General features: G+C 39.2%; 1 protein-coding gene and 1 long non-coding RNA gene across 5 annotated transcripts in view; one reads left to right on the forward strand and one right to left on the reverse strand.

Annotated features, from left to right (window-relative positions):
- STAM2 (signal transducing adaptor molecule 2) overlaps positions 1-3149 on the forward strand; it is a 40620-nt gene extending 37471 nt beyond the window's left edge. For all 4 annotated transcript variants that reach the window (XM_036928325.2, XM_036928322.2, XM_036928320.2 and 1 more), the window contains 2 exons: positions 7-176; positions 1559-3149. In XM_036928325.2, coding sequence (XP_036784220.2) covers positions 7-176; positions 1559-1784 — 396 coding nt within the window. In that variant the 3' untranslated portion in view covers positions 1785-3149. The remainder of the gene's footprint in view (positions 1-6; positions 177-1558) is intronic.
- Positions 1-16890, reverse strand: part of LOC118933698 (uncharacterized) — a 40030-nt gene that overhangs the window by 4137 nt on the left and 19003 nt on the right. The gene's annotated exons all lie outside the window — the stretch shown is intronic.

Consider the following 16890-nt stretch of genomic DNA (forward strand, 5'->3'; position numbering starts at 1 on the left):
TAATAGACATACCCAGTTCAATCACATGGTGGAAATTATATGGGTCAAAGTATTCACCAAGTCACTGTTGCCCAGAGCTACAACCTAGGACCAGATCACATTGGTCCACTGAGATCTCTGCCTCCAAATGTGAATTCCTCAGTGACAACACAGCCTACTCAAACTCCATACTTAAGGTAAGTTTTCAGAAACTGCATTAATTTTGTAATTATATACATTAAATTTTCACAAACTTTCAGAATGAGGACAAGTAGAACCTTCTCTTTGTAACAATAGTGCCATCTCTTACTATTGAGATGAAGTTACAGAACTGCCATTCATAATCCCGTGCTTTAGCTTTGCTACGCATACTGGAATGGTTGTCCAGCATCACTTATAATCTGGGTCCCTGGGACAAAATTAAGCTAACTGTCCCTTACAGGAACTGAGCCCATAATATATCTAACACTGTGCTGTAATCAGCCTAGCAAGTAGTCCTAGACATATTTATCTACATGCATTCCTAGAAATAAGAAAACTGTTTTACTTTGACTCTTAAAAAGAAGTGTGTTTGAGCTGTGGACTTTGTAGTCTGATTTTTTTATACTAACACTTGAATTCTGAAAATCATGTTAAATCTTGCCTTTACTAGCTTTGCTTAATTACACAAAATGTTCATTCAATGTAGTAATGTGTGGAAGAACTCGAACTCTAAGGTCTCCACTCTTAAGTGCCATGAGCATACATTTTAGGTATTATCTGAAAATTTAAAAAACATGTTCATATTGATGATTCAATTAAAATGTAAAATTTTGTTATCCTGATCTGGAGTAGTGTAGACATTAATCCTCCTGTACTGTAAGCCGTATATTTGGTGTAATTTAAAATTATATATCTCTTAAAAGAAATCTATGCTATAGTAAGTTATAAGAACAAACAGAAGTCCTGCAATTTGGGTGACTTTTCAACTTAGTTTTCTGTTGTTATTGTTGTTTTTTTGTATAGTGTTAATAAGCAGACTGCAGGTCAGGACTATTTTGAGGATAGATTCAAGGTTCTGTGCAGATTTCACTGTCCTGTCTGTCTTAATTATTTTTATGTAGGGACTCAGGTTAAGCTGACTAGCAGGGGCAGCTTTGAAAGTGCCCTACCAAGGGAAAGTGTAAAGAATGTGTGATCAAAAGAAGTGGCCTCCTGTGTGCTGGACTGAGAGGCAGGGGAAGGAGAACACAGTCGAAGGTGTACTTGAGCTGGGGTTCTGAGGACACTACTGTCAGAAACAGTCTGTATCCCCTCAAAAGATTTTTAAAATGTTTTTGGGAAGAGGTTTTGGAGAAAAAAATGTAATAGGTCTTATAATCTTGTATTTGTTTGTTTTTGAGTACTTCCTTCTTACCACTTACAAAATTACATGAACAGTATTGGATAGCTGGAGTGATTCAATCATAATCTGAATAGAACTGAGTACTTTAAAAGATAGGAAAGGCATTTTTACTTTACTTAAATGATGACTGATTTCTGACCATAACCTAGATAATGCAAAGTAAATGTAATTTTCTTTTTAAAATTTTGTGTGTAGCACTGGACAAGACCCTATTTCCAATCCTACTTATATGAACCAGAACTCTAACCTTCAATCAGCTACCGGTACGGCTGCATACACACAGCAGATGGGGATGTCTGTGGATATGTCATCTTACCAGAACACTACCAGTTTGCCGCAGCTGGCAGGCTTTCCGGCGGCAGTTCCAGCTCATTCAGTTGCACAGCAGCAAACAAATTACCATCAGCAGCCTCTCCTTTAGAAACAAACCACGCATTTTCTTGAAGGCCTTCCTAAGTTTATTACTCAACCCTTTGTGATTCTAATCTGACAATATTAAAAGGAAAAAAAAATTTCTCAACTCAAAGGGACCGTGAATAAATAAAGCACAAAAACTTACTCTACTAGGCCCTGGAAGGTTTTTTTCAGTCCAGTTTGTTCAAAGTCAGACCTTTGATCAGAGGCAGCTTCAACTTGCTTCTAGTTCATTCTATCTTACTTTCAAATCTCACACAAATCTGGACACCCATATAAGTATCCTTATGACACTAAGCAGCATGAGATAGAAGTATCAAAATTTTACTTTCAAGAAACCACCATTTACCCCTAAAAACCTCACAATAATTGGGAGAGCACTGAAACCTTTAAATATTTCTTGTCTGCATATTTTTTTCAGAGTTTCCTGCACACCATTATTTTAAAAGGCAAACATCTTTTTGTGTAAGCATTTAGCTTGCCAACATATTTCCTTTTGGCTCTTTAAATTGCAGTTGTGTTTGCAGTACTGTCAGTTTTGCTCTCTGTGTTGAGTAATAATTAAAATATAACTTTCTACAGAAGCAAGAACAATTTGGAAGGAACGAAAATGTTCTCTGTTATTAACACTGAAGACCATGTAAATGCAGATGTATGGTAAAGCATTTAGCTAGTCCCCCAGTGCCAGAAGTCGGCTCAGGAATTCTCCACAAAACATTTTCAATCCCTGGAGAAAGACATTTATTTTCCTACAAGGGTCCCTGGTATTTAGAATTGCCACTAATGACCTTTTCAAGTGACTTTGGCCATTCGCTAATGGAAGATATGGCCCATTTGTTTTCCTGACTGGAGTATGCCGTGGAGAGAAGCTGCATTTCCTTTTTATGGATTGTACGTGAATTTGAGCCATGAGACATTCCTAATAATTTGTTGTGATGTATACCAAGCATGGATGATAAGTGTGTTTTTACTGATGTGTTGTTTCTTTAAAGAGGTGTTCCAAATACCATTGCTATTCCAGGATGTTGAAAACTTCAGCCATTCGATCCACTGGTAATTCTAAGCCTGTGGAATAATAGCAAGCAATGGATTGATAGGGAATCTGTCAAGACAGTTTTTCTGAAGCCTGTGTTTTAAATGTATAAATGCGAACTTACAGTGCTATTGGATTCCACATACAGTAGGAATCGGGTAGTAAACCACTAGGGATTATTTTCTTTCCTAAAAATTTACACACTACTGCATCATCTACCAACTTTTTAGATAATACAAACTACATATGCTTACCAGATACATGATATTTAGAAAAGTAGACATAAGTTTAGCTTTTAAAAAGTTACTTGCATGAAGCAAGATTTCTATTTTTTTTTTTCTAAAGAAAGCCTTTAATCTTTCTACTAAGAATCCATTTAAAGACAATATTCTGGAAATTTTTGTCATTTATCTATTTACAGAAATTTGGTTACAAGTATGTTCCTGTTTCAAAGAAACTGTACCCTAGGACAAAAATAGTCTATACTACTTGGTCTACATGTAAAGGGAAAAACAAGCAGTATTTGAAAGCTCAACTTCTTTCATTGTCTAATTTCAGATATAAGCAACTAGAAAGTTTTAACCTCAGTCTCATGTTCTGTTTTTCATCCAGTATTTTCTTTTCATGTGAATTCAATTCTATATAAAAAAATTCTATAATGGCACCTTACTTTTTTGAAAACAAATCTATTCTTTAAAAAAAGAAAAAAAGATTTTGCAAAGCTGCTCTTGATGATAGTTAATGTCTGCATATATGGAAAATTGTCCTTGTTTTTCTCTCAAACAATATTTAATAGTTACTTTAATGTTTGTGTAAATATTTCATGTATAATTGAGATCTGACTTGTAAATGTTTAATTCTGCTTAAGTCTGAACTAGTATAAATACTGCACACCCATTAAATTGGAATCAGCCAATTAAGTTCACCTAATATAGTTTTGGAATAATATAACATGACATAAACATAAATAGTGTATATTGGCATTTATCTGTGAAATTTTATATATCCAGAAGTTTCTTCTCCCTCTTAAATTAAAAATAATTTTATTTTTGCCACACTAATGAATTTTGTGTTGCAGGTTGTTGATAGTTTAAAAATGTTATTAAATCTGTGCTGGGATACTTTCGGTGTTTATAAGAAATACAGGGTTGGTTGGCCACTCCTGCCGCCATTTTGTGTCTGTGGAGAAAAAAGCCTGTGTGGTGGCTGGAAGTGCGCGGAGATCACTGTGAGACGGCGGCGTTTCATAGCCGAGGTTCCCCATGAATCGTCCCCCAACGCCCCTCCGCAGTCAGCGTGTGGTGAAGCCGGGCCGCGGGACCCGGGGAGAGGAAGGGGGGTCGGAAGGGAGGCGCGGTACCAAGAGTGGCTTGGGCTTCAGCTGCGGCGGACCTCAGAGCGGGCCGGGCGCCATGTCAGAGCCGACGCCGGCCGAGGCCGGTACTGCGGGGGCCGGGACGACGCCCGTCGGGGTTGTCAGTCATCCCTCGAAGACCTGACCTTCAGTAGCCAACCGCACCTCAATGTGCTGACCATTCTTGCCGAGAACCTGCCCTCCATCAAGATTTGTATGCACCCCGCAGCCTCCTGTTCCTCTAATACTCCCTGATTTTAGTGTCGGCCCCATCCCAGGTTTCGCTTCCGTCCAAAGGGGAACAGTGCTCCCCTCTCCAACCCTCCCCGTCCAACTCATGCTCGGGTTCGACCCAGGCTTCGAGCGTGGGCCTCTGGCGGGGAGGGAGTCGGGAGGAGAAAGGGTGGAGCCCCACTTCCGCTTACCGACTTCCTGTGTAGGCCACCGCCCTGTACGGTATGACCCACACGCTTTGGGCAGATCCCTTTGGGAGCGGAGACCCAAAGGCGGTTTGTGGTGTGGGGAAGTAAGCGTTAAAGCCGTTGAGCCCCCTGGGTAGGTGGGGAGTGGGCCTTCTCCCAGTGCCCCCCAGGACCCCTTTGGATATTGGTGCTCTGCGGGCTGGAAGGAGGTGAAGGGGGACCCGGGGGCGAGCTGCTGGTGGCTGGGAGTAGGGAATCGCCCCGAGGGGAGCAGCCGCCTGTTGGGAGCCCAACATGGCGCCTGAAAAGCACACGATGTGAAAGGGAAGAGGGGAGAATACATTCCCTGCCAGCAGGGCAACTGCTCACACCCGTCAGCCCCTTTTTGGGTGGGGCCGGCTAGATACAATTTTAACTTTGTTATCAGAGGATCTAATTTACCCTCAAAAACTGGAAATTGGGGTTGAGGGTGGGTTTGGGTGTGGGGGGAGGAGATCTCATCCAACCTGTAGGTGGAGAACTGGCCCATGTGGTAACAAGTGCTTGTAGTTTTTTTTTAAAGTTCAGTCCCTCCTCTTCCTCTTCTCTTTTTTACCTCCCTTCCCTGATAGTGAAGACGTGCTTTTCTTCACCCCTTGACAGAAGTGGCCCTCTGCCTCCCTGTGTTTCCCTGTAGTCCTCCTGTGGATTCATGTGGGAGCAATATGTCATTTTTAAGTAAAGTTTACTGTTAAACTTTAGTTACATTGTTTTAATAGCTTCCCAGTACTACGTTTTAACTTTTCAAGCTTGTACTTACGATTAAGTTTTTTCTAGTTGCAAGTGATTGAAATTAATCAGGATGAACCTTTTAGCAGAGTGAACCCCTTTTGAAAGTCCACTTTAACAACCACCACCAATACATTGTTTAGAGGCGGTTTCTGTCTAGTGTAAAACTGAGTGGTCTGACTCTAATAAATGTTTTTGAAATGTGTGACTGGTATTATAAATTTGTGAATAAAACATATAAAATTAAAAAAATATATAGGGTTACTATGGTTCTTTCATTTCCATGATGTTATGAACTGTATTTATTTTGAGACCTGTTTATAATTAAATTTTTTCTGCCAAAGGAGGAGTTGTTTAACATCAGATTTCTACATTTGGTTCATACTTATTCTTTTATCTAAAAAATATATTGAAATAAATCAATCTTCCCATGTTTTCTTCCGCCTGCTACTTCTATAGCTTTTCTTCTTCCTTCCTAATTACAACCCTTAAATAGAATTCATGCCTCATATCAAATTTACCGAGTATCATAATTCTTCCAAGTGGTAAAGATACCTCAAGACAAATGCTGGGCATAGAAGCTACAGGGCATAAATATGCAAAGAAATAAAAAGCTAACCATTTCAAACAATAAGGCTTCTCTCTCACTTACCAACTTTACATTTCCCTGTATGGCCCCAGAAGATGACTGGTTAGCCAGAGACGGGTAAGATTCCTCAAGGGAGGAACAACCTAAGACAGGCACAGTCGCAGGTGGGTCATCAGGTGAGAAATTGGGGATCAACAGAGGTGAGGCTTAGAACCTCACCCCCCCTGTTCCGAGAGAAATCTTCTGCATACTTGGATGTTTTATTGCCCTTGTCTAGCTTGGATTAACACATAGTCTACAGGCACACACCTGATCATCTACATTTGCTCTCTTACAACACTAAACTATGTTTTCTACCTTTATCTTGTATCTACCTACCCCTTCAGCATTTTATTAAAAATAATAATAATAGGAGGGGCAGAAGATAGCGGCGTGAGTAGAGCAGCGGAAATCTCCTCCCAAAACCACATATCTATGAAAATATAACAAAGACAACCCTTCCTAGAATAAAGACCAGAGGACACAGGACAATATCCAGACCACATCCGCACCTGAGAGAACCCAGCGCCTCGCGAAGGGGGTAAGATACAAGCCCCTCCCCCCAGCTCCCAGCGGGAGAAGAGCAGGCAGAGCGGGAGGGAGACGGAGCCCAGGGCTGCCGAACACCCAGCCCCCGCCATCCGGGACAGAGCGCAGACACAGTACATGCCCAGGGGGCCCTGGATACTAGGAAAACAGGGCAGCAAGAACAGTGAGCAGGCGCTGGAGGACATAAGAAAAGCGAGCGACCAAATTTTTTTTTTTTTCTGTTTTGTTTTGGCGAGTGCTTTTTGCACGTCTTAAAGGGATAGGGACCCCAATACTAGGGAAACAGGGCAGCAAGACCGGTGAGCAGATGCCTGAGGCTGGCGCTGGAGAATAAAGAAAAATGAGCAGCCACCTTATTTTATTTTATTTTTTTTAATTAAAAAAAATTTTTTTTTTGGTGGTCGTTGTTTTCTTTTGGCGGGTGCTTTTTGGAAGTCTTAAAGGGGCAGGGCGGGAAACTTAATCCAGAGGTAGGGAATCTGGGGATCTCTGGGCACCCTAACCCCTGGGCTGCAGGGAGCACGGAGGCCCCTTACGGAGATAAATAGCCTCCCAGCCGCTCCCCCTCCAATGCGACTCAACCAATTTGGAGCAGCTGCCCGAGCCAGGCCACGCCCACAGCAACAGCGGAGATTAACTACATAGCAGCCGGGCAGGAAGCAGAAGCCCTGTCTGTGTGCAGCTGCCCAGCACAAGCCACTAGAGGTCGCTGTTCTCCCAGGAGAGGAGGGCCACAAACCAACAAGAAGGGAAGTTCTTACAGCCGTCACTCGTCCCAGTTCTGCAGACTATTCCTATCACCATGAAAAGGCAAAGCTACAGGCAGACAAAGATCACAGAGACAACACCAGAGAAGGAGACAGACCTAACCAGTCTTCCTGAAAAAGAATTCAAAATAAGAATCATAAACATGCTGACAGAGATGCAGAGAAATACGCAAGAGAAATGGGATGAAGTCCGGAGGGAGATCACAGATGCCAGAAAGGAGATCACAGAAATGAAATAAACTCCAGAAGGGTTTATAAGCAGAATGGATAGAATGCAAGAGGCCATTGATGGAATTGAAACCAGAGAACAGGAACGCATAGAAGCTGACATAGAGAGAGACAAAAGGATCTCCAGGAATGAAACAATATTAAGAGAACTGTGTGACCAATCCAAAAGGAACAATATCCATATTATAGGGGTTCCAGAAGAAGAAGAGAGAGGAAAAGAGATGGAAACTATCTTAGAAGAAATAATTGCTGAAAACTTCCCCAAACTGGGGGAGGAAATAATCGAACAGACCACGGAAATACACAGAACCCCCAACAGAAAGGATCCAAGGAGGACAACACCAAGACACATAATAATTAAAATGGCAAAGATCAAGGACAAGGAAAGAGTGTTAAAGGCAGCTAGAGAGAAAAAGGTCACCTATAAAGGAAAACCCATCAGGCTAACATCAGACTTCTCGACAGAAACCCTACAGGCCAGAAGAGAATGGCATCATATATTTAATACAATGAAACAGAAGGGCATTGAACCAAGGATACTGTATCCAGCATGACTATCATTCAAATATGATGGTGGGACTAAACAATTCTCAGAAAAACAAAAGCTGAGGGAATTTGCTTTCCACAAACCACCTCTACAGAACATCTTACAGGGACTGCTCTAGATGGGAGCACTCCTAGAAAGAGCACAGCACAAAACACCCAACATATGAAGAATCGAGGAGGAGGAATAAGAAGGGAGAGAAGAAAATCTCCACACAGTGCATATAACAGCTCAATAAGCAAGCTAAGTTAGGCAGTAAGATACTAAAGAGGCTAACCTTGAACCTTTGGTAACCACGAATTTAAAGCCTGCAATGGCAATCAGTACATATCTTTCAATAGTCACCCTAAATGTTAATGGGTTGAATGCACCAATCAAAAGACACAGAGTAACAGAATGGATAAAAAAGCAAGACCCATCTATATGCTGCTTACAAGAAACTCACCTCAAACCCAAAGACATGTACAGACTAAAAGTCAAGGGATGGAAAAACATATTTCAAGCAAACAACAGTGAGAAGAAAGCAGGGGTTGCAGTACTAATATCAGACAAAATAGACTTCAAAACAAAGAAAGTAACAAGAGATAAAGAAGGACACTACATAATGATAAAGGGCTCAGTCCAACAAGAGGATATAACCATTCTAAATATATATGCACCCAACACAGGAGCAAGCATATGTGAAACAAATACTAACAGAACTAAAGGGGGAAATGGACTGCAATGCATTCATTCTAGGAGACTTCATTCTACACACCACTCACCCCAAAGGATAGATCCACCGGGCAGAAAATAAGTAAGGACATGGAGGCACTGAACAACACAGTAGAGCAGATGGACCTAATAGACATCTATAGAACTCTACATCCAAAAGCAACAGGATATACATTCTTCTCAAGTGCACATGGAACATTTTCCAGAATAGACCACATACTAGGCCACAAAAAGAGCCTCAGAAAATTCCAAAAGATTGAAATCCTACCAACCAACTTTTCAGACCACAAAGGCATAAAACTAGAAATAAACTGTACAAAGAAAGCAAAGAGGCTCACAAACACATGGAGGCTTAACAACACGCTCCTAAGTAATCAATGGATCAATGACCAAATCAAAATGGAGATCCAGCAATATATGGAAACAAATGACAACAACAACACTAAGCCACAACTTCTGTGGGACACAGCAAAAGCAGTCTTAAGAGGAAAGTATATAGCAATCCAAGCATATTTAAAAAAGGAAGAACAATCCCAAATGAATGGTCTAATGTCACAATTATCGAAATTGGAAAAAGAAGAACAGATGAGGCCTAAGGTCAGCAGAAGGAGGGACATAATAAAGATCAGAGACGAAATAAATAAAATTGAGAAGAATAAAACAATAGCAAAAATCAATGAAACCAAGAGCTGGTTCTTCGAGAAAATAAACAAAATAGATAAGCCTCTAGCCAGACTTATTAAGAAGAAAAGAGAGTCAACACAAATCAACAGTATCAGAAACGAGAAAGGAAAAATCACGATGGACCCCACGGAAATGCAAAGAATTATTAGAGAATACTATGAAAAGCTATATGCTAACAAGCTGGGAAACCTAGGAGAAATGGACAACTTCCTAAAAAAATACAACCTTCCAAGATTGACCCAGAAAGAAACAGAAAATCTAAACAGACCAATTACCAGCAATGAAATTGAAGCGGTAATTAAAAACTACCAAAGAACAAAACCCCCGGGCCAGAAGGATTTACCTCGGAATTTTATCAGACATACAGGGAAGACATAATACCCATTCTCCTTAAAGTTTTCCAAAAAATAGAGGAGGAGGGGATACTCCCAAACTCATTCTATGAAGCTAACATCACCCTAATACCAAAACCAGGCAAAGACCCCACCAAAAAAGAAAACTACAGACCAATATCCCTGATGAACGTAGATGCAAAAATACTCAACAAAATATTAGCAAACCGAATTCAAAAATACATCAAAAGGATCATACATCATGACCAAGTGGGCTTCATCCCAGGGATGCAAGGATGGTACAACATTCGAAAGTCCATCAACATCATCCACCACATCAACAAAAAGAAAGACAAAAACCACATGATCATCTCCATAGATGCTGAAAAAGCATTTGACAAAGATCAACATCCATTCATGTTAAAAACTCTCAGCAAAATGGGAATAGAGGGCAAGTACCTCAACATAATAAAGGCCATCTATGATAAACCCACAGCCAACATTATACTGAACAGCGAGAAGCTGAAAGCATTTCCACTGAGATCGGGAACTAGACAGGGATGCCCACTCTCTCCACTGTTATTTAACATAGTACTGGAGGTCCTAGCCACGGCAATCATACAAAACAAAGAAATACAAGGAATCCAGATTGGTAAAGAAGAAGTTAAACTGTCACTATTTGCAGATGACATGATACTGTACATAAAAAACCCTAGACTCCACCCCAAAACTACTAGAACTGATATCGGACTACAGCAAAGTTGCAGGATACAAAATCAACACACAGAAATCTGTGGCTTTCCTATACACTAACAATAAACCAACAGAAAGAGAAATCAGGAAAACAACTCCATTCACAATCGCATCAAAAAATATAAAATACCTAGGAATAAAACTAACCAAAGAAGTGAAAGACTTATACTCTGAAAACTACAAGTCACTCTTAAGAGAAATTAAAGGGGACACTAACAGATGGAAACACATCCCATGCTCGTGGCTAGGAAGAATTAATATCGTCAAAATGGCCATCCTGCCCAAAGCAATATACAGATTTGATGCAATCCCTATGAAACAACCAGCAACATTCTTCAATGAACTGGAACAAATAATTCAAAAATTCATATGGAAACACCAAAGACCCCGAATAGCCAAAGCAATCCTGAGAAAGAAGAATAAAGTAGGGGGCATCTCACTCCCCAACTTCAAGCTCTACTATAAAGCCATAGTAATCAAGACAATTTGGTACTGGCACAAGAGCAGAGCCACAGACCAATGGAACAGACTAGAGAATCCAGACATTAACCCAGACATATATGGTCAATTAATATTTGATAAAGGAGCCATGGACATACAATGGCGAAATGACAGTCTCTTCAACAGGTGGTGCTGGCAAAACTGGACAGCTACATGTAGGAGAATGAAACTGGACCATTGTCTAACCCCATATACAAAAGTAAACTCAAAATGGATCAAAGACCTGAATGTAAGTCACGAAACCATTAAACTCTTGGAAGAAAACATAGGCAAAATCCTCTTAGACATAAACATGAGTGACCTCTTCTTGAACATATCTCCCTGGGCAAGGAAAACAACAGCAAAAATGAACAAGTGGGACTATATTAAGCTGAAAAGCTTCGGTACAGCAAAAGACACCATCAATAGAACAAAAAGGATCCCTACACTATGGGAGAATATATTTGAAAATGACACATCCGATAAAGGCTTGACGTCCAGAATATATAAAGAGCTCACACGCCTCAACAAACAAAAAACAAATAAACCAATTAAAAAATGGGCAGAGGAACTGAACAGACAGTTCTCCAAAAAAGAAATACAGATGGCCAACAGACACATGAAAAGATGCTCCACATCGCTAATTATCAGAGAAATGCAAATTAAAACTACAGTCAGGTATCACCTCACACCAGTAAGGATGGCTGCCATCCAAAAGACAAACAACAACAAATGTTGGCGAGGCTGTGGAGAAAGGGGAACCCTCCTACACTGCTGGTGGGAATGTAAATTAGTTCAACCATTGTGGAAAGCAGTATGGAGGTACATCAAAATGCTCAAAACAGACTTACCATTTGACCCAGGAATTGCACTCCTAGGAATTTACCCTAAGAATGCAGCAATCAAGTATGAGAAAGATCAGTGCACCCTATGTTTATTGCAGCACTATTTACAATAGCCAAGAATTGGAAGCAACCTAAATGTCCATCGGTAGATGAATGGATAAAGAAGATGTGGTACATATACACAATGGAATACTACTCAGCCATAAAAAGAGGGCAAATCCTACCATTTGCAGCATCATGGATGGAGCTAGAGGGTATTATGCTCAGTGAAACAAGCCAAGTGGAGAAAGAGAAATACCAAATGATTTCACTCATCTGTGGAGTATAAGAACAAAGGAAAAACTGAAGGAACAAAACAGCAGCAGAATCACAGAACTCAAGAATGGACTAACAGGTACCAAAGGGAAAGGGACTGGGGAGGATGGGTGGGTAGGGAGGGATAAGGGGGGTGAGAAGTAGGGGGGTATTAAGATTAGCATGCATGGGGGGGTAGGAGAAAAGGGAGGGCTGTACAACACAGAGAAGGCAAGTAGTGATTCTACAACATTTTGCTATGCTGATGGACAGTGACTGTAAAGGGGTTTATAGGGGGGACCTGGTATAGGGGAGAGCCTAGTAAACATAATATTCGTCATGTAAGTGTAGATCAGTGATACCAAAAAAAAAAAAAAAAAAAGGGCAGTTTCTGTGTGGTAACCTCCAATGAGTTCTACACAAGGGTATAAAGGGCATATAAAAGTGTAGGCAAAGGGTCTGTTTGTGTTTATACAGAGGATCAAAGCCTAATTGGGCTACCCCGGAAATGAACTAAGATACGATATGAAAAAGAACTTCTAACATCTGCACTCTCTGGAAGACTCATGCCAGAAGATGATCATCAAAAAACCCCAACAAAGATCCCCGCACTGCTACAGCTGTAGATGCACACATCCCACCAGCTCCTGGACTTGCCATGGGAATGAAGGAGATATCTAAGCTGGCCTGTGCATACAGTAAAACAACAAATTTGACTGGATCTATACTGTTGGAACTCAACCAAGAATTAGGAGAAGTGCAAATTGTAGCACTCCAAAATCTTACAACTACGGACTATTTACTGTTAAAAGAACATAAGGGATGTGAACATTCCCCAGGAATGGGTTGTTTTAATTTGTCTGATTTCTCTCAGACTGTTCAAGTTCAGTTGGACAATATCCACCATATCATAGATAAGTTTTCACAAATGCCTAAGGTGCCTAACTGGTTTTCTTGGTTTCACTGGAGATGGCTGGTAATTACAGATATGCTTTGATTATGTAACTATACTCCTATTATGTTAATGTGTGTGTGCAATTTAAGTAGTAGCTTAAAACCTATACATGCTGAAGTTACTCTACAAGGAGATATGTCAAAGAAATAATCAATCTTCCCATGTTTTCTTCCGCCTGCTACTTCTATAGCTTTTCTTCTTCCTTCCCAATTACAACCCTTAAGTAGAATTCATGCCTCATATCGAAATTACCAAGTATCATAATTCTTCCAAGTGGTAAAGATACCTCAAGACAAATGCTGGGCATAGAAGCTACAGGGCATAAATATGCAAAGAAATAAAAAGCTAACCATTTCAAACAATAAGGCTTCTCTCTCACTTACCAACTTTACATTTCCCTGTATGGCCCCGGAAGATGACTGGTTAACCAGAGACGGGTAAGATTCCTCAAGGGAGGAACAACCTAAGACAGGCACAGTCGCAGGGGGGTCATCAGGTGAGAAATTGGGGATCAACAGATGTGAGGCTTAGAACCTCACCTCCCCTGTTCTGCGAGAAATCTTCTGCATATGTGGATGTTTTATTGCCCTTGTCTAGCTTGGATTAACACATAGTCTACAGGCACACACCTGATCATCTACATTTGCTCTCTTACAACACTAAACTATGTTTTCTACCTTTATCTTGTATCTACCTACCACTTCAGCATTTTATTAAAAATAATAATAATAAAGAGAGAAATGTGGTATCCACATTTAAATCAAGTATAAAAATCAAATGAGTATTCATATTTGAACTGTTTATAGTTCATAATGCATGAGCAAAACTGAAAGTTTCTGTGATGACTGCCCTTGTACTGTTCACTATGTAAGTTATTCACTATGTAAGAATTTGTTCTCCATGTAAGAACTTGTTTGTTATGCCTCAGAAGATTGGAGACTGACGAAGATTAGGCTTGGGGTGGATTAATGATTGTGCATTGAGCATTGACTCCCCTATACAGAATTTTACTGTTGTTAACAACCATTTGATCAATAAATATGAGAGATGCCCTCACAAAAAAAAAAAAGAAGTACACACTTCCAATGGTAAAATAAATAAGTAACCGGGATGTAATGTATAGCATAAGGAATATAGTGAAAATATTGTAACAACTTGGTATGGTGATAGCTGGTACCTAGAATTATCATGTATATAAATGTTGAATCACTGTGTTGTACACCTGAAATTAATGTAATGTAATACTGTGTGTCAACTACCCTTCAATAAAAAATAATTATCTACAAAAAAATATACATATATATATATTGAAATAACTTCTGCTTTTTCATATGAAATCTTGCTTCATTAGAAAAATTCCTGAAAATTTATAATGAAATTAATTTCAGTAATGTACAAAAAATTTCCCCAGGGTGTTAAACTATATGTAGTGGGATATGTTCATACGGTTTGGAAAATGCAATCTACCCACATTGCCTTGTAATTTGGCAATTTATTTATAAAATTACCTGACCATTAAATGCAGTATTTATCAATTAGGATTTGAAAACATTTGCAGGTACATTGTCATCTTACACTATTTCAAGTAGTTGATATTTGACCACATAACTAGTTTCACTCTACGCTTTGAAGATGGTTATAAAGTTTCACCTTCAAATTCTTAAAAAATTGATTTTAAATGTTTAAAAAAATTAAGTTTTAGGGATAAAAACTTTTAGAAAAAAATCCCAAGTATCAAGGCTTCTGTTAACTTAGGATTTATTGAATTGTTACAATTAGAAAGCTGAAGTTACTTTTGCAAGTAATAAATTATAAATAATAAAGCACCAATCTATATCATGCTTTATTTCTGTCAAAAGATGTTTTTCTTATTTCTTAGATCAGTTTTAGTAAATAAATGAAGGGAGGACTAAACTCTAGAGGTTGGATTTTTTTTTTAGTTTGATTTAGTTTTTGTTTTTGCAGTTTATTAAAATTTTAAAGTTTTCCCTGGAAGAATTGTTCTAATTTCACCAAGCTAAATTTGAATTCGAATTTTTAAAAATCTTACTGTGTCAAAAAAGAGAAATTTTGTTGCTTACCTAGTGTGGTGGGATGAGTACATCATCTCCAAACATGCCCCCAATATTCATGTTAACCCAGAATGTCAGGATGTGACCTTATTTGGTAAAAGAGTCTTTGCAGATGTAATCAATTAAGGATTTAAAAGTAAGATCATCCTGGATTTGAGTGGGCCCTAAATTTATGGACTCAGATCCTTGTGAGAAGAGAAGACACAAAGACACAATGAAGAAGACATGTGAAGACGGAGCAGAGACCGCAGTTATGTGGCCAAAACTCGGGCTGCTTGGGGCCACCAGAAGGTGGAGGAAGCAAGGGAAGATTCTTCTCTAGAGACTTCAGAGGGAAGGGAGTCCTGCTGACACCTTGATTTCAAATTTCTAGCCTCTAGAACTGAAAGAAGAAATTCATGTTGTTTTTAAGCCAGTAAGACGTACATTGTTATGGCAGCCCTAGGAAAGTAATAAACATACATAAAAGTGTATACAGCGAAATCTGAGTAGCAAGCCTTCCAAACTTCTGCAAGATTGGTTAAAATTGTCACAAGAGTTCTGAGACAAACGTTTGTGATCCAGTAGCAGTCCTTTATTATCTTTTCTAAAATAAAATGAGATTGCATGTTTAAGTGCAACTAAGGTACCTATTAATCCCATAGTCCCACTTTAACTGATTTTTTTAACATTAGGTCTACATTTCAGTAATTGATTTCTTTAGGCCAGTGGTGTTAACAAGATTATAATTTACAGGCGTACCATCCACTCTTCTTCCCATCTTATGTAATGGGTATTGAATGAAAGGAGAAATGCTCAAAGGCAAGCAGAGGAGCAGAAGAAAAGAAAACTGGATGGATGTTCGCCACAAAGGCTACTGAAGGAACTTTGTTTTGTTTTTATTTTATACCATTTAATGTCCTAATGAGGAAAATAAAGGTTTTCCAATCCATTTTCAGCAAGTCATTGACTACTGATCACATTTTGGTCTAGGTAGTCAGCTACCCTTTAAAAAAATAATTGAGGTGAACTCACAGAAAATAAAATTAAACCATTTTAAAGTGAACAATTCAGTGGCTTTTAGTACATTCACGATGCTGTGCAACCATCACCAAGTTAGACCGTTTTGTGTCTGTTTGCTTTCATTCAACATATTGAGGCTCATCTCCACATACACTACATATATAAGGTTTGTATACCACGGTTTGTTTCTCCATTCATCTTTTGATGGACACTTCAGTGGTTTCCACCTTTTGGCTCTTGTGGGTAGTGCTGCTATGAACGTGTGTACATGCATTTGAGCACTGTTTTCAATTCTTTTGGGTATATACTTAGTAGAATTACTGGGTCATATGGTAATTCTCTGTTCAATTTCTTTACAGTATCCTTACCAATGCTTGTTATTTACAATTTTTTAAAAATTGCAGCCATCCGAGTGGATGTGAAGTGGTACCTCATTGTGGTTTTTATTTGTGTTTCCCTAATGACTAATGATATTGAACATCTTTTCATGTGTGTGTTGGCTATTTGCATATCTTCTTTGGAGAAAGGTCTTTGTAAGTCCTTTGCCCAGTTTTTAATAGGGTTGTCTTTCTGTTGTTGATTTGTGAGAATTCTTTTTATATTCTGGATCCTAGACTCTTAGGAGATAATCATTTCCAAATATTTTCTCCCATTCTGTAGGTTGCTTTTTCATTAATTATATTCTTTGA

This window comes from Manis pentadactyla, chromosome 8 (genome assembly GCF_030020395.1).
Source record: "Manis pentadactyla isolate mManPen7 chromosome 8, mManPen7.hap1, whole genome shotgun sequence".
NCBI lineage: Eukaryota > Metazoa > Chordata > Mammalia > Pholidota > Manidae > Manis > Manis pentadactyla.